Source organism: Columba livia, chromosome 2, assembly GCF_036013475.1.
Source record: "Columba livia isolate bColLiv1 breed racing homer chromosome 2, bColLiv1.pat.W.v2, whole genome shotgun sequence".
In the NCBI taxonomy this organism is placed as follows: domain Eukaryota; kingdom Metazoa; phylum Chordata; class Aves; order Columbiformes; family Columbidae; genus Columba; species Columba livia.
Window position 1 is genome coordinate 41,091,550 of NC_088603.1, and position 18,631 is coordinate 41,110,180.

The 18,631-nt window shown below is 40.3% G+C and overlaps 1 protein-coding gene across 7 annotated transcripts in view; it reads left to right on the forward strand.

The window, feature by feature from the left end:
• The window catches only part of LOC102094573 (ubiquitin-conjugating enzyme E2 E1), a 46,104-nt gene that overhangs the window by 25,841 nt on the left and 1,632 nt on the right, over positions 1-18,631 (forward strand). For all 7 annotated transcript variants that reach the window (XM_065051549.1, XM_065051550.1, XM_065051556.1 and 4 more), the window contains 2 exons: positions 12,225-12,357; positions 17,835-17,982. In XM_065051549.1, the coding sequence (XP_064907621.1) occupies positions 12,225-12,357; positions 17,835-17,982 (281 nt within the window). The remainder of the gene's footprint in view (positions 1-12,224; positions 12,358-17,834; positions 17,983-18,631) is intronic.

An 18,631-nucleotide genomic window follows, 5' to 3' on the forward strand; every position in this document is an offset into this window, starting at 1 on the left:
TTTCCTCTGTATTTTAATACAAGAACAAAGGCTTATGGAATTGAGATTAAAAGATAGAGAAATCTAATGTATTTTAAAGAATTAAATTAGACACAGGGATTCCATGCTGTATTACATTGCTGAAGCCAGGAATTTAGCAAGCTTCAAAAAGGCTCAGGCTTCTATGGAGGGCAAACACAGTCAGAATTACTGCAGCTTATTGGTAATACCAATTTCAGAAGGGAAACATGGATGCCTGGTTTTGAGGCTCAGTCAGTTACTGCTGGGGATGATGTTAAGGTAGGGGAAAGCAAAAGAATTGGAAGGAGCCTTCCAGTGCTCTTCTCTGCCCCATTTGATACTGGAAACCAGCCAAAGACAGGGCATTGGAATAAATGGACTTTAGATCACATCCAGCCTGCTGATTTCCTATATTTCCTGTGATAAGCTAGTAGAGGAACAAAGTTCTGTGACAAAATTTGCGTTTGACCTGTGATCAAAGTCTTCCTGTTAATACTACTTCTGTTATACTGATGGGTGGACAGAACTGTATTTTAACATTGTTTTACAAAAGGAAACTGTGTTTAGAAAAAATATTTTTAAGTAGTGTTATAAAAGGTTTTGTACGTTATGAAATACTTTTGTCACATATATATATATTTGTATCTTTAAGAGTAATTTCCCAAAGTATTTTTGTCAATACCTGTCTCAGAGAATTGAGGGTTAAAGCTGAAAATGAGTGCATACATACTTCATTGTCTTACTTGGGTATTTAAGGTTGACTTTGCCTGATCGAATTTCAAGTTTGTGGTATTGTTAACTCGTGTCTTGAAAGTTAGGTGTGTGACTTGACTTGTAGTTTTACATAGATTTATACAGAGTGAATTAAAAAAATAGTTTTAGTATTGGTTAGTTTGCAACTCTGTTAGTGATACTACTATTGGGATGGGGTTTTTTGTGTGATCTGTTTTACTCTTCTGTAACAAGACAAGCTCAGCAGAAAAGAACTATTTTCAGTTAGTTTGCCTTAATTGAAAAAAGAGAGTTGTCTTCTCATAACTTTTAATTACATTTTATTAAGAATCAAATATAAAACAAAAATATATTAAAAGTCTGGTGTAACGATGTGTCATCTGCCTTTGGAATTTGTCTCTTCTTACTGATTTATTAAGAAGACTATTTGTGTGTATGCCAGAGGTTTTATTTACTGACCTTTCTGAACTGAGATCATCTTGACATAGAAACTCAAATGGAGAAATATCTCTTAATTATCTTGTCTCAAAAGTTCAAGCGGGGTTGCCTAGACTGGCTGAGGAATTTTCTAACATAGTCTAAATATATTTACATTGTAAATGTATTGCTGTTTGACCATCTTTATTTCACTAAAGGGAATATTTGAAATGCCTTTTTGTGAGAAAATCAAAGAGACTGAAGCTGTACTGACTGGAAACAAATATTTTTAATTTGTTCTTCCTGTACTTTTCCCTGCCTTCATACCCAAAATCCCTGCGATAGATTGCTAACGATAGATTTATTTCTCTTCTTATGTTGATGTGTATGTAAAATTACACCAGGCCTGTCAGTTCTTCCAGGTGTTTTGCCATACTACTGTATACTATTATGCCAGTTTCACATTTGTGCCTAATTGTAAGTAACATGTTCAATTTTTCTTCAAAAAATTCATGGTGTAAAATTAGGTGGGACCTGTACATCTGTCTTTGTGTCAGTTTTAAAGTTTTCTAGGCATATCTCTTAGTATCTGTTGCTATTACAGTTGTGCTGGTGCAAAACTCTCAAAACACACCCAGGAACTCTACTTTAATTTTGTCACTCTTGCTTTAAGGTGTTACTTGTAGCAATGCTTGGGTTAAAAGGTTAGAAAATGTCAAGTGCTGTCCCTAAAACTCTGGCATGTGTCTGTGAGGTGCGCTTTCCTCCTTCTGTCTCAATGAAATATAACAGAAAATGTCACGCTAGCATTACAGCCAGTTAAATTATTAACACTATACAATAAAGCAGTGCAAATTTTTACTAAATGCCACTAAAGATCTTTCTCTGTGAATGTCATGGATTGCGTGGGGAGTTTATGAGGAAAAATATGTCTTTTTTTGTTGGAACTAGAAAATCCTAGGGAACATGGGAATGTACCTTTCAACTAATTACAGTGTAAACTTAGCATGATTTTTTTTTTTTCTTTCTTTTTTTTCATGAAAGTGGAAGTTTGAAACCTAGTTTAACTTAAGAATGTCAGTGGTCAGCTGAAGGAGCGAGGTTTCCAAGCTGTGTGGGACCAGGAGCAGTTATGAGGTGGATGCCTGGACCACTTTGTGCTCTGTGGCTGTTCCTTCCTACCTCCCTGCCATGGGCCTCTGTCCACAGAAGTGAACAGCCACCCATGGGTGTCATCTTTCCAGCTGATTAAATTGTTGCAAAGTCTTTTCTTTTTGGTGGAAATGGGGGAGGAGCAGACGCGGGTGCTGGCTTTTGTGTGTGGAAATGTGGCGCGCCACATTATAAAAGGTGTAAGTGATATAATGGCCAAAGCTGAAACTTATTGCTTGGCACTTCATTGTCTTTAATGTTTCCTTACATTCAGGAGATACTTCCAAACAAAAATGTCGTGAAGTGAAGGTATTGGGAAGTTTGAAAGTCAATGATGCACATTTTTTTTTGCTTTGGGGGGAAGTTACTTAATGTGAATTGCCAAATAGCTTTCTAGAGAAAAAGGATAATTTGTGGAGGACTGTATCTGCCCCTAGAAGTTAGTGCATGTAAGTTGGCCTCAAAACTGTATATACTATTTAAGAGCACTGCTTAGTCTTCTTGTGGTTCCTAATGTGAATTAAATTTAATGTTTCTAATACTATGTAAATAAACAAACAAAACCTTACACAGCTTTACAAGGCCACCACAAATTCCTGTTCAGGCTATCCTTGTGCATGTGAAATTGCCATCAAGAAATCAAAAGCCTATTTTTGCTTTTAAATCCCTTGAAAGTTTGTTTTCTGGTTTTGTTTCCCCTGAGCTTTTGTCTTCATGTCAGCTTCAGAACAATAGTTAGGTAAGAAAATGCTACAATAAATGCTGGTTAGCTATTGTGACTGGCTCATGTTTGCAACTATTATTAAGGAGAACAACTTGCAGTAGTATGTAAACAATTTTTAGTGACTGCTATGTAGTTGGCTGGCAGCTGTGCTGTATTAAAGTTTAAGAAATCTTGTTTTACTTAAAAAATACTGAGCTCACATCTCAGGTAAAATTTCTAGTCTGTGCATGTTGAAGCTTCAAAACTCAAAGGTAGTGTTTTCAAATAACTTTTCCGCTAGGCAGCTTTGATAGTTTAGAATTGTGAAAACTATTAAAGAGATGCTTTGGGTGGTACAGCATAACTGATAATATTTTGTTGTTTTGAGTAACCAGATTTTGTTTTGATATTTGATGGTTTGTTCAATTTTGCTGTTATCTTCTGCAGTGAAATAGGTTAATTCAAATGCAGTGATCTTGATTTGTTCAGTGAATGTCAAGGAAAGGAATTTAATGTAAAGAGTTTAACATAGATAAAGGAGAAGGGGAAGGAAGACATCCAGATTTTTTTTTCTTTTTAGGTTTCATGTGTCATTATGTTTTGAATGATGTATCTTAATATATTTAGATTAGCAACATAATTTAATCAGTATCAGCGTTGGTATGCTGATGGGAAGCAATAGAAAGATGTGAAGCCAAGATAATGGGATGACCTGCTTCTCAAGTAATGTTGACTCTACCTATCCTTGATCTAATGGGGAAAGAGAGACTGTTGGTGTTGATTGCCCGATGGATTTGTTTTAATTTGTATCATGGTTTTAGGGTGAGTTGGCTGCTATGTGGTGGGGCAGGCAGATGGATCAGTTTCGGAGCATGAGGTACATGAGCAGATTTTTTTCTTTAGGTCATGTTCTCTTGAAAACTTAGTTGCCTATAAACCAGCAATCTCAAAATACTGGATCATCTGTTCTGAGTACGGACTTTAAACAGAATTTCTGTAGTTCAGTGCAAGAAAGATGGCAGTGAATCTCTAGCCTGGCAATGCATTGTCTGCCCTCTTTAAAATAGCCCTTTTCCTCCCCATGGAAGTACCTCGAGAAGACAGTTCGATGAAGCCACAAGAACTGTGTCCTTATGAGTCTGAGGAAGTTGGAGAGTCTTGTCTGCTTTCAATTTTCAGCATAGCAGGGGCTTCTTGCCAAGTGTTACACATAATTTTTCACTTTCTGGGGCCAGTTTTTCCAAGCTGGTTTGTAGCTGCTGTTGCCCTTTTGATCTAAGTTATTTAGCATATGCATTTTATGATCTACAGAATTACCAGTTATGATGAAATCAATAGGGCAAACTGATGATAATCAAGTGCAACATAACCAGTCCAGTATGTTATCTCAGACAGGTAGTCTTACGACATAGGTGGGATCCTTTTTTATTTCTTCTTCTTTTCCTAAATGTGGACTTTTGAAGAGACAGAAATATCCAGAACACATCAGCACAATCTTAGCAGCTTTACAATTCACGTCTACAGGGCGCCTAAATATTTATGGTGTGCAGGGCTTTTTTTATCCATTTATCAAGACCACCTTTCATATTCCCACACTGGTGCGGATAGGAGAGCAGATGGGTGTGGAGGACTGAAACACAACTGTCGGTCCCAGCTTGATTCTGGAATGGCAAGTTAGTTGTGGGGGATTTCCATTTTCTCTAGGGAATAAAACATGTTATTTAGGGGAGAGCACTCTGATAATTTTAACGTAGCACCGTTCAGGCTGCTTAGGGGACATTATTGAACCCTTTTGTTGTCAGAGAGGGTGGTTTCTTTTCTACGTATATAAGAAACTACCTTGTTCCAATATGTACGAACCAAAGGGAAGTAAAGCTTTTGTTTTATGTCTTGAGCGGTACACCACATTTGAGATCAGTAACACAAGAATTCTTATATTTATTAATAGTATTGATTCTCTTTTATTGTCCTTAAATACAAGACTGGCGATTTGATGCTGGGCAACCACTTTCAGAGTATGTTTGCTGTATAAAAACATTGAAATTACAGTAACAAGTAGATTTACTAGTTATATTTCTATAACAACTTCCAAAAACCTGCTGGAATGTAAGGAGGCTCCAAGCAAATGTAGTTGCAAAAATGCTGCATTTGTGAAACTGCTTACTTTAGCTTACCAATTGTAAGTTGCGCATCTATGCCCTAAATAATAAATTTGGAAATGAGGTCTAATGATGTGAAGAAATTCCTGTCCCCATGTTGGCAGCTAATAGTCCAGTTGACACATGGCAGGAAGGAAACTGATGTAGGAGTAACACAAGGTTAAGTTGGCAGAACACAATTTCTACCATCACATCTTCTTGTCATTTTAAATACACTGCTGCTACTTGTTAGGCAAGTCAGATTCTCTTCTACTCTTTCCCAGTTTGTTTTATTTTTTCCTGTGCAGAGTAGTATTTAATGGGAGATGCAAGGTCAAATATAAGCCGGCACATTTTAATTTATTTAATTTTTGGACACAGTGTCAAGCTACAACTATGAGGAGAAAAGGAAAGCAGATTTGTATACAGTGAAAATAATGTCATTGACTGCTTAGTTTGGCATTTTCTGTATTTGCATAGACTTGCAGAAACAGCCTCTCTGCTGTCATGTTGGACACTGAAAATGTTCCTACTTGTAGTAGGACAAAAGTGCAGTGCTCTGAGGTGGAAGAGAGTAGGAAGAAGCCAATGCAAAGAAAAATGGAAGCCCTTGAGAGCTGAGCAGGCTGGGTTTGTTTTCAGTTTTGGAACCACTGCTAAATTGATTAATTTCTCTTGAACCCTTTTATGAGGCCTCACTCCTAAATGGAAGTGATTATTGTTAAACTGAATAGAGCTGCAGCACACTCCTGAGAATACCGTAAGTCTCCTGACCTCCCTGTTAACTGAGATTTTATTTTAAATCTTTGAAGCCTGGTTTAAATATCAGACACTGCAGTGGAACTATTCACGAGCGTTGGCCTTTTCACCAAGTAGTTTAGTAGTAACTTCACAGTAATATTTTGTAGAGACTGAAATATTTCAGGTGAAGGTCCTAAATTTGCAAGTACTCCTGAGCATTCCTCTTCCTTTTGTAATTGAAAAGAGTGAGATCTTGGCAAGCATCAGGCATTTTTAGTTGTTGTGTGATGTTGTTGCCAAGTATTTTTTATATAAACTGGAAAGCCTAGTCTTCTTTTTTTTTTTTTTTCTCCCACAAAGAAATCCCCCTGAAGTCTCATAAATCCCTGCCTAACACCTTATCAGCTCCATTATCAGAGCTGTTTAGTTATTTAGTTCCTTTTTTAACCTCGTAAGAATGTAATTTGCTGCACTGTTTATCCTCTAGTTTAAGCTTTGTGCAATTTATGTGCGATTTTCAAACCTTCCCTCCCCAATTTTATATTAGTCTGATACTTAAGGGAAAAGATTTGGTAGATGCTAAACCAGAAATTTTGTGTGTGCTCTTCTTTGTTAGAAATGTGGTGGGATTTGTAAGGTACTTACCCACATGCAATAATATTGTGACTGCCATTTTAAAGTTAAGACAGAAAATACAGTATCTTCAATGAGTTACAAGAAAAATAATAGTATTTACCACTTTGTGCTGGAAAACCATGTCCCTGAACATGCATTAGATGGAGAATTAAGTTTGGTTTTCACAATTTTATAGTTCGGATTGCTGTAGCAATATATAACGTTCCATCTTTGCTCACCTCTCATTTCCTCCCTATGCCTCTTTCTTACGTTTTAATTAAAACCAGCTGCAATTCCTTCCCCTTGCTGTCTTTTCCCTCTGTCTCTGGTTGAGTTCTCAGGCATTTCACCTATGCCAAATCCATCATTTTTAGCTAACATTAACATAGAGGAGCACCTTGGCTGTGTATAAGGACAGTGGGCAAAAATATCAGTCTGATTCACGTAATGTGGTAATTCAGTATGTTACCTTTAAATCTCCACAGTTGCCCAGGAGGGGTTGTGTTGTGTTTTGATTTTTTGTTTTTCTTTCTTTTCCTTTTGTTTCCATGCTTTGACTAAAAATTGGAGGCAAAATATTTCATCTCCAAGTGGGGATAAAGTGGCAACTGTATGGGTAGCCCAGGGTATCCTTTTAACTACTTCTGTTTTGCCTGGTCGAATTTCTTCCTAATAACTCTGTAATGTTTTAATGCTTATTTTATAATTGAAAAACCTGTGTAAGTCTTGTACATGAGTCTTTGCATTGCATCGCAGCTTGCTTAACATAGTGGGATCCTGCCTGTGAACGGAGTGTCTCAGTGCTATAGCAATAAAAATAATATATTTTAGTAGCTAAAGGATGTGTAAAAAGTGACAATTTATTTCTAAAATTAGAGCTATGCATTAATATGAAGTTTTTGAAGTGATATTGTGGCCAAAGGACATACTGCCTCCCTGTCAGCTACCCAGTCAAAATTTCTAATGCATTTTTTGCGTGTAATCAAAAAGGAGGAGGGGGGGAGGGGGACAGGGGGTGAGGAGAAAAGAAAGGGTTAAAAAAAAAGACCTTTTAGCAGTCAGTTCAATAGTTCTTAAAGCTGTGTAGTAAGGTGATGTGTATGTGACCAAGATGCAATTCCGTGTTCAGTCATTCACTGTTTTGTAGTACAAAATAAAACAACAAAAAATGGGATGTTGTTATCCGTTTGTAATGGCAGAGCTTTTTGTTGGAGATGATTAGATTCTCTGCCACCTTGGAATTCCCAGGTGTCATTAGTATGTTGTTTGCTTTCTCATTTGAGTTATGTCCCTTGGCAAAGGTCGTGTCTGTGGTGTTTTTGGAAATTTTATTTATTTTCCACAAGTGTGCAGTTTCAAAGCAGCTTAGCTACTTGCATCAGACTCTTCCTGTTCAGGACAAAATAGCCTCAAAAATAGTATCTAGGGATATAGAACAGCCGGAGTATGAGTTTGTGGTTTTGTTACTTGTGGTTTTGACTGAAACATGTAGTTTTTCACGAGGTATTATTTATTTCAGCTTATCATGAAATTGCCCTTCTTCTCACCACCCTGACAGATAGCTGTCTCTGGTATTTTTAAACCACTCTGCCGAATTAGTTAGCTTTTAAAAGGAAGTTGCTCTTCTTTGGTATATCAGGTTATTAACCTAATGTCTGTAGCATCAACTAATTTTTGATACATTTTTCACTACTGTGATCTGCTGTTGCGTGTTTTCTATGTTTCAAAGAAGAGGAACTAAAGCATTCACCAGGCTGTACCATCACTGGCTTACATTATTATTTGGTCAACTCCTAGAAAGGACCAGGTAGTTTCCAAATGTACTAGCAAGTTGACGTAAACAGTGAGCTTTTTCTGAGTCATTCTCCTGGAAATCCCAGAGATTTTCTTATGTGATGGACACCAAAAAATCCTTCCTTCCCTCAATGGCATAGACATCCTTTGAGTGATTTGCCCCAGGGTGCCCAGGCAGAGGAGGGAGCTGAGCTTGTGTCTGCAAAATATCAGAGTGGTATCACGTAATGCAGGGGTGTGGTGGAGGTGGTATCTGGCTGGCTTAATATGAAAAAAGCCACAGGCTGACTGTTCTTGCAGACTATCTGTCATTTCAGCTTTTTCAAGACATGAAAAAGTGTGTGTTTGTGTCTCTTCTCTGTGAACACTTTATCTCTGGGACAGAGTCCTGTGTTTACAATTGCTCAGTATTGCAGGGCATCTGAGTGTGCAACCAATTTACTTAGGCATCGCTCTGCTCCCCAGCCTCTTCTGCGGGCATTTCTAATTTGGTTTAAATTGAGAAAGAACACAGCACCTGCCAGCAAAGGGAGCCAGAGCAAGATGAGGTTCTTCCAAAGCAACACAAGGCTGGTTGGGACTTGGCCGAGGCAGAACTTTGAGCTAGGTCTCACCCGTGCCAAGACTTTCTTTCTGCCTTGCCTGTACTAGCAGGCAAGGAAAGGTAGATAGTTCTCAAACATAAATTACCCTGGCGCTGGGCATTATTGTCATAACATCCTCCCAAGGATAAGCCAGGAGCAACTTGGGAATGATCAGAAGCAGTTGTTACAGTGGGTGCAGTGCATCTTCACTGAGTATATCACTGTTTTTCCAGGGAAGAGAGATCTCAGTTGCACTCTTGTAAGACACATGCTACCCAGTCTGATAATGATGGGTTGGGACTTTTTCAGTTTTCTTTTGGATGTCATCTTTTAGTCTGCATTACCAGTCTTTCATTTCTTTCTTTGGAAGTGAAGAGGTTGTGGGCTATTGAGTTCAATACAGAATGCCGTTGCTCTCATATTCTTGTCTTGCAGTGGAAACAATTTCCAGGTAATTGGTTAAAATTGTCTTCCCAGTGGTCATGTTGGACAGCTTCAAAATGTTGCATTAGCAGATCTAGACACCTCATTTGAGCAGTGGTGGCACACATCGGGTAAAGTGGCAGCTGTGCTTGTGAGCCTGGTATCTACGCATCAGTGAATTTCTTTTCAAAGCAGATAATTGCAAGAATTTTTAAACAAAGAATGTAATCTTTAACCTTTGACAATTTTCATATCTCCACCCAAAGTTAATGCTGCTGCACTGATGCTGTGGTCCAGTACCAGCACTTTTCTGTTAGGCACTAGATTTTCTTGAGCTGCTTGATATACTACCTGATCCTAATTTAAATCTGAGCAATATTGCACTCAGAAGCTGACTTGCTGTCTTCCTCTTTCAGTGTTTCCTTTATAAGTAATCAATATTAATATGTAAAAATTGGTCATCTACAGCTATTTCACTCTGTTAGTTGAATTATGAAAAGCTTCAAAGGTAAGCTTAGTACATCACTGTTAAAGCCTACTGATGTCTTGCAAAGATGTTGCACTTTTTTAACACAGAGGTCTAGCAGTTTATTACTTGCATGCAATGACAGCTCTAATTGGAAATCTAATAGGATACAGGAGATTTCTAAGACTATTACAAATAATAATACATTATTTTTTAAGTCTGTGGGATTTTTTTTATTGATAGTCCTTTGGGTTGAAGCTGGAAATAAGATGCAAAATGTTGAAATATTTCTCGTTGGTTCAGAGGGCTGTATTCAGTGCTAATTGCACATCACATTTCTTGAGTGCTGAAGTGCTCCCAGTTGGCAGTACTTGTGATATAAATTCCAACAGTAAATCGGTGCTAACAAAGCTCAAGTACCTGTTCCGTTCAGTAGCTCCATCTTTGGGGGAGGGAGGGGAAGATGATCACAGCGCAACTTACAGCAATGACAGTGTGTCAGTAGGTTGCTAATACCTACATAAAGAGGCGATTCTTTGGAGTGGTGACTAAGGGTGCCCCAGAGAGTCCTTTGCAGAAAGTTTTCACAGTTAAGCTGATGTCTTTCAGGAAGTAGAGCTTCCAGTTGAAATATAGCGCTCTTCCAGTTTAGTGCACAAGTGGTAGCTGGAGAGCACTGAGTGCCCAAATATATAGACCTGCACAGGACAGGGACAAGTCGTTAAGTGGGAGCGGGATGCCAGGAGCGCTCAGGATGGAATGGCTTTTACTTTAATTTAGTGCCGATTCTGAGCTGCATGGGGTTTTGGGTTCTGAGGAGAGAAATCTTTCCCTGGTGGCTGGTTCCTCGCTTTGCAGAGAACCCATCTCCCTTTACTACCTTCTTACATGCTTTGCTTCCCCAGGAGCGTGCCTTTAGGTATAGCTTCACTATTGTTGAACTATTTAGCACCAACATGCTGTGAATTTTTATTTTTAGTTTAATCTGAAAATAAAATTTTACATTTAATAACAAAACTAGCTCCCTTTCTCTCCCCTGATTCCCCTGCTGTCAAGAATACATTCACCAGTACTACAAAGAGCACAGGAAAAAAAACATGTCTCTGAACTCTGTTGTTACATGGAGAATTTATATATTTGTAACTGTATTTCTGTTTGTAACACTGTTACTAACACCTAACAATCACCCTGGTTCCCTTCACGTTAATCAAATTCATATTGTCATGGATATATTGAATTTATTGGGTTGCCTTCCTTCTCAAGTAATACTGCTCCATGATTGTTATAATATGAAAAGAACCTTTTTTAATACTTCTGCCTTATATTAGCCTTGTTAAGAGAAGGAGGGGAAAAAGAGCAAGGCTGCTTTTCATTGTATTAGGGATGTAAAAACCCAGCCCCTTTCAGAGCAAGGGGAGAAGAGATTGCCAAAGTCATAGCACATCCATGATGGAAAAAGCTGTGTCAGCACCTCCCTTTATGCAAAAGGAGTTTTCAGCTCTGGCATCTTGCAGATAAAATACTACCATAGCAGCACAGAAAGAGGTAGCAATGGAGTCCTAAAACCTTAATGGCTTTATACGTTGAGCTGTACTTAGAAATACTCAGTGACATATGGCACGCTGCAGAATACAAGTGTCTGAGGATCTCAGCAAAACTAATTTTCAACAAGCAGACATTTGTGTTCTGCAGCACCTTTAGTTTGTACTGCTCTTGGTCAGCTACTGGCAGGTTAGGGAGAATCTAGAATTAAACAAAGCTGGTTTGAGAAGGCACTGCTTTAATTTGACACAGTGATTTTAATTCCCCTTAAAAAAAGCAGTTCCACAGTGCAAATTATATCAATGGGTTTAGTTCATGTGGATTCATTTTATAAAAATTATAAAAGTGTAGGAAGTTTTGATATTTAAGAGTGTCGTCATGTATTTGTTTTCCTTCAATTACACCATGAACCTCGATTTAGCAATAATACGGGAATATATTTTATATTTAAAGAACACACAAGGTTAATAAAATCAACATAAGTCCTTAATTTATTTAGTATGGTCTTTGGCATGGCATAGTGTTAGTAAGGCTGAGCTAGAAGAACCACTTCTGAAATACAGTAGGAATTTGTTCTTTGAAACTTATATTTTCTGTTGTGTTGAGATTGTGTAACATGCTCAGGAGCAGTTCTGGGCAATGCTGCTCTTATAAATGCCAGCAGAGAGAAGCTGAAAACCTTACCCCACCTCTAGTTTCTCAGCTTTGCTAAGCAGTCTGTAACACGGATAAAACGAGGTAAGATCGCTGAGATTTTTGGAAGCATTCAATCTATTTTTAATCTCTGTCTTTACTTCAGGTGGTGTATGAAGTGTAACACTGAAAACTTTCTTCCATATCATACTTGAAGAAGCTAATAAGTCATATTTATTTCAACTGTGGTAATATTCCTAAACCAATTTTTTTTTCTCTCTTAGCGCTGGCCCCAAAGGTGATAACATCTATGAATGGAGATCAACCATTCTAGGACCTCCAGGTTCAGTCTATGAGGGAGGCGTTTTCTTCCTTGACATCACATTTACACCAGAATATCCTTTCAAGCCTCCAAAGGTAAGAGACCTATAGTTGATGTCTTAAATTATGGAACACAGCCCATTTGAAAGCCATTCCCTTTAAGAACAAGCTTGGACTCCTTTCAGACATAACATTAGTTTCTATTAGCTAATGTTTACAGCTTTTCCAGTCCTCCTGCTTGCTATTTTACAGCTTGTTTTCTTTTACCCTGCTTCTATTTATAAGAGGTCCTAAGCAATTACTGTGAGCATCCAGACAGGGCTTGGAAACTGAAAAGTAAATAAACTTGGGGAGAAGAGAAAGGATACAAATAACTTGTTTCTCAAACCACTCAGTTACCATAAGCATAACAGTTCTGTGTGTTTTGGCCACTAAACTAGTATTTAATTTTTCAGTTTTGTTGGGTACTTGTGTTGTTCACCTACTTGTACACTAACAAAAAGTTTTTGTAGGTGTGTTTTATTTGTGAAGCTCTTGTATTCCCTTGTTGTTGCGTTCCAATGCTACAAGGCAAATATCAGCGCAAGTGAATGTTATCTTGTGGTTCACATACTTGGCCAGAGGAAGAGTGTTGGCTTACAAGAAGAGGTGGTTGCATATACATTTCATGTTTTGCTTGTATCTGAAAGCATTGATGTGCCTGTTTAACTTCATACTTCAAGTCATCGCGTTGATGAAATAAATGCCAATGACTGACCCATCTTCAGACTTTGGGCTAGTCTGCAGGAGAAATGACTTGCTGCCATAGTTCAGGCCATCAATCCATCTCATCGGAGGCAGTGCTACCTGGTCACATGAGACAAATTAATACAAGCTTCCCACATTAAGGAAACTGTTTGACTGTTCTTGCTAGCATAACTGCAGGCTTTCTGGTAGTATCAACAGGACCTTAAATACTACCCCTGAACTAGGGCTCCAATTCACAAGCACCATGGTCTACCTTGGGACATCTCTAGTGATTTCCTGCTGGCGTCCGTCCATCCTTCTTTGGCAGCATAGATGCTTCTCATATGTCTTGTGTTAAAATTTCATTCACTTCAGAATAGTTTTTCATTATTTTGGTTTAATTAGTTTGCATTGGACAATTTATTGTCCTACTGACTATGTGCAGTATCTCATGCAATAAGCCAAATAAGCATTTGAAGAGGGAGCTTTCACCTTCTGGTGTGTGCTTTGCTACACCTTTGTGTTCTGTGCTGCAGGTCAGAAGCATTTATCATTCCAGATTTATCCAACCTGGTGCCTTATAAGACCATATAATAACTACCAGTGGTATTGAGACAGCCCAATATGCCAAGTTCTGTGACACAAAACCGAAGATACAGGTTTTTTTGTTCCAGCTCAGCCGTGCTTTCCATTCTGCACTTCTGACAGGGTTTCTTTGTCATTGGATCTAAACCCTGACCCAGATGAAAAGAGGGGTGGGATTAAGAAAAACAGGCACCACTTAGTGAGGTCTTAAAAGACTAGTTTAGTGGAGGTTCAGTGTATTGTGGCAGAGTTGCATTTAAACGGAGTCTTTCATCTAGCAGAGTCCAAGTTGGTTTACAAACCACATCTATGTATGGAAACAAAATACATGTAGCTTCAATCGCATTAAGATGGGAAATAGGAGAAAGCACAGCAGTGATCTAATAGAACTTGTGCTGACTGGGTACTTCAGGTTGAAATGAATAACCTCTCTTTTGTTGAGAACCAAAGACTCTTATAGCATCTCCTGTGTTAACACCTATGCTAGTGTTAATCAGTGATAGTGTGGGAAAGATAATTACATTGCTCCTGCTTTATTCCTGCTAATTTGTTTATTTTGGATTACCCAACTGCTTGCAGTGACTGATAAATATTGTTTGTGGGTCATCTAGAAGTGGTAGGGCTAATGTAATTATCATAGCCTTCCTGTATTTGTCTTTTAGGGCAAGAAATAAAGAAACAGCTAGTTGAAACAAAACTTGGTGTGTCATCTTGATGATAAGCGGTAGTAGAACAGCAGAATGGTTGAAGGCTGTTTCAAAAGCCTTGACCTCTGAAAAGATTAAGCTGTCTAGAGCAAAGGGACTAGTTTCCCTTGAACCTTCCTTGGTAAGCCTTGCAAGAGTGGTGGAAGAAATCCTCAACTGCCTCTTTGAGTCCTCTGTAATTCTCACAAGGACAGTCCCTGCTGTGGGCTCTCCCGTGGTGAAGTGCCTATAGCAGTACACATTTCATAAGCTGAAAATGAAATGTCATTAAAGGATTTACCTTCTTAAATAAAGTGGTGAAACTGGTCATCCTGGCTGGTTTCCAAGCCCTTGGGAATATGTGTGAGAGAAGACGTTGAGGCACAGCCACTATTGACAGATGCCATGTGGTTGACGAGTGTCCTGGAGATCTGTGATGAAGGACATAGAGGTGAAGCCTTTGAGGAGTCGGTCTGGCTCCAGATGAGGGTTTGATTCAGTGTGTTGGAGCAAACTTTTTGGGGGAGGATGTTGCTATAGGAGAGCCAGAGGGCTGGGCTGGAAGTGGTATTAATGGATTCCTGGGAGGGTGTAAAGAGGGACGGCACTACAGTACTTGAGGCTGAAGAAATTAAAGGTCTTAAAATTTCACTTGGAAATGCATTGCACAGTACAAGGAACTATAGTAGGAGAAATCTGATACAGGGGCAGATACTCTCTCCTGTCCTCAATATGTGTAATGGAGTCCTTTTGCATTTATTGAGCATTCTGTACAACACTTTGAAGATAGTAGTGCTCATCTGTTCTCTGCTTTTATGTTTTCTCATTTTGTGTGGTATTCTGCTTTTGCCTTTGTTTCAGATAGCAATCGAGTCAGGCACATGCTGGGTGGGCCTGAATTCAGGAGAATCCAATAAACAAATATAATTACAATGTAAGAGTTCAGTACTTACTCCTCCAGATGATTGCTATTCTTTTGTAGTATAACAATGGACGTTTTCCCAAGAGTTGTGTTATAGTTAAGTTAGATTTCATTTATTGAGGTCAAAACAGTAGCTTGTGTTGACCTGGTGTGTACTTTGATCATTTGTATTAATAACCTTTAACCACTTCCTTCCCCCCATTCCCATTTTGCTGCTTGTGTAAATTAACCTCTGCTATCACTTCAGGGTAAGGTTGAGATTAGCTTCTTTTATGTCTTTTCAAAAGCCATGCTTAACTCTGTGTAGTTACTGCATTAATGTAATCTCAGGTGATACATTTCCAAAGGATTGTTCAGTTACAGTATATTTTTCTGCTATTCCTCATGCTGTTCTCTTGACCCTGAATACATTATTCTACCTTCCAAGTAACTAAGTTTCTCTTGATTTTGGTCTGAATCTGCTAGCTTTATTTATTTATTTATTCTCTTTAAGGTGTAGTGAACATTTCCTTTAAATATTTTTGTTTTCAAGTGGGTCTGCAATCCCTTCCCCTCTCCCACCTTCATTTGGGTTCCCTGCATGACTTGCTTTTGTACCATCAGCAAAAACTGCAAATGGCAAACAGCTGGACTACATGTGTCTAACACCATCCCAGTTCTGACTTGCTGCTTAAGTGAAAACAAATCTAGATTTTTCTCACAGTGATTTGGTTAGATAGAGCTGCTCTAGTTGGAGAAAACTACTTTTGGTGCCATGGGTATAACCCTCAAGGATTGTATCTTAAGGCTTGTTAAAGAAACGGGCTATTCTGAAAATACATGGGAGTCTTCTTTCTCTCTTTTCACTTCCTTCCCAAGTAATAACTAAAAAGTGAGTCTAATTTTTAGGGGCAAACATGATTTGTGCTTTGTTATCAGTTATTAGTCAACCGGACTGAGAAACTGCCTACAGAGGTTGATTTCTGCAGCATTGAGTAGTTAGCTTTTGTGCTCAGCATCAGTATTAACAACTTTCTGTCTTTACAAATTAGAACTCTTGACCTCTCTGTTAATTTGGTCCTTATTGTATCAACTTGGAAATACTCCACACTTCCCCTTCTGGAAGTGTTTAATCTGTTAAAATTATTACCTCGCCTACCCTTAAGAAGCCTTGGCAAGAGACCAAAGCTGCAGGTCAAATAGAGAAACACTGAGCAAGCAGTGTGCTGGGCTGAGGGCTGCTCAGGAATCGAAAGCAGAGCCACTGCCAGCGACTGCAAATGCCACAAACTTCTCTGTTTTGCCTGGGGTTGGGGCAGGTACGGCAGTCAAGTCTGCCCTCTGCTCAGGCTGGTGTGCGTGGAATGCAGAAAGTCATTGCCGTGCTTCTTCTGAGGGCTGGATGATCCAGGAAACAAACATCGTTTTGGTTTCTCACCTGTTGTGCCTCCCAGGTAGAGAGCAGCGGGGGGTCTTGGTTTCGGACTTGCAGCTTGTTGCAGAAGGTGTGGGAGGGGAACACACATCTCTGCTCTCTTGCAGGCATTTTGCTATTCCCACCCATAGTGTGTGAAAGTGTAGGATTCGGGGTTTTTTGTTTGTTTGCTTCCTATTTTAATCTAAAATCCAAGCAGTTTACAAGGAACAAAGTAGAAAAGTCTCCCCAGGCATGCAGTGTGTGTGTCTCCTGTGTAACAAGTAACTGCTTTTAAAGCAAGTCCAAAGATGGCCAGCGCGCTCTGTACATCAGGAGCATTACTGGGAACGCTGCAGGGATGCGGTGCAAAGGGACACACTAGGCACCAGGGCTTTGTGGCTGTGTCACCCCACCCCGAGCCTACAAGAGGGAGGGTCATAGGCAAAAGTTTTGCATCAGAAAGACAGTAAGAAAAATGAGGGTAGGCCGGCAAGTTTTACACGTGGGCTGGTCTAATCTCCAGAGAAAGCACTAGTGTGTTCTTTGTACCACATGCTTACCAAGTGTGTTTTGCAAATACCCCCGTGACCTATAAACAGACAATAAAGTTTGTGGGTGTGGATAGCTGACAAATTCTGAGGATTTAGGGCATGAACCCACCAACCTTTATTCACGCAGTTAGTCCTAATTCAGGCTGCTGCTGTTCATCCAGCGGGTCAGGGTAAGGCCCTTCTGCAGGTTGCATTGTATTATCCTGAAAACGGCTCGTGGTGCTTTTGTTTCCCTTTCCGATAACTTCTGTGGTGAGCTGCCCTGCTCATTCACATCTCCCAAATCTCAAAATAATAAAATCCAACCAATTCCCCCCTATGGCTGAGCTCTTAAAAGTGACGGGAGCCATGGTTACGAGTGCCCCGGCCTGTCTGGGGGATTTTCCGTGTCCTCCGCAGCCCGGCAGGAGCAAAATGCTGGCGTTAAAGCCGCGGGCCCCTTTGCTGATGTGAGCAAAAAGACAACAAGTGGGGCTGTCGGGGACCCCCCCCGGGCAGCCCGGCCGTTCGCAGCGGGGCGGCCTGTGAGGCGGCGGGGCCCGGCTGCGCCCCCGACAGCGGCCGCCAGAGGGCGGCGGCGGCCCGGGGAGCCCGCCCGGCGCGGTGTGAACCCGGCACCCCGGGCCCAAAAGGCCTTCTCCTCACGCCTGCCAGGTCGGTGTGGTACCCCGGCACGCCGGCTAACATTAATTAGCTGTTTCTTGCAGGTAACGTTCCGGACGAGAATCTACCACTGTAATATTAACAGCCAAGGCGTCATCTGCCTGGACATTTTAAAAGACAACTGGAGCCCAGCATTAACTATTTCTAAAGTTCTCCTCTCCATCTGCTCCCTCCTCACAGACTGCAACCCGGGTAAGTCAGGGGGGTGGTTAGCAGGTCGAGAGAGGTTCTTCTTCCCCTCTACTCTGCCCTGGTGAGACCACACCTGGAATATTGTGTCCAGTTCTGGGCCCCTCAGTTCCAGAAGGACAGGGAACTGCTGGAGAGAGTCCAGCGTAGGGCAACAAAGATGATTAAGGGAGTGGAGCATCTCCCTTATGAGGAAAGGCTGAGGGAGCTGGGGCTCTTTAGCTTGGAGGAGACTGAGGGGTGACCTCATTAATGTTTACAAATATATAAAGGGTGAGTGTCACGAGGATGGAGCCAGGCTCTTCTCAGTGACAACCAATGGTAAGACAAGGGGCAATAGATACAAAGTGGAACACAGGATGTTCCACTTAAATATGAGAAGAAACTTCTTCTCAGTGAGGGTGACAGACACTGGAACAGGATGCCCAGGGGAATGTGGAGTTTCCTACTCTGGAGACAGTCAAAACCCACTTCGATGCCTTCCTGCATAATTGTCATAATCTCATCCCCCTGGCTTCAGCCAGGGTGGCTCTGGCCTCCAGCACAGCAGGTTTCCCTCTCCGGAGCAGGGCGTGAGGTGGTGGAGGTGATGCACCCCACCTGCCCGCTGTGCGGCAGTCCTTCTACTGGCACGTAGAATTGCCTTCCCCTT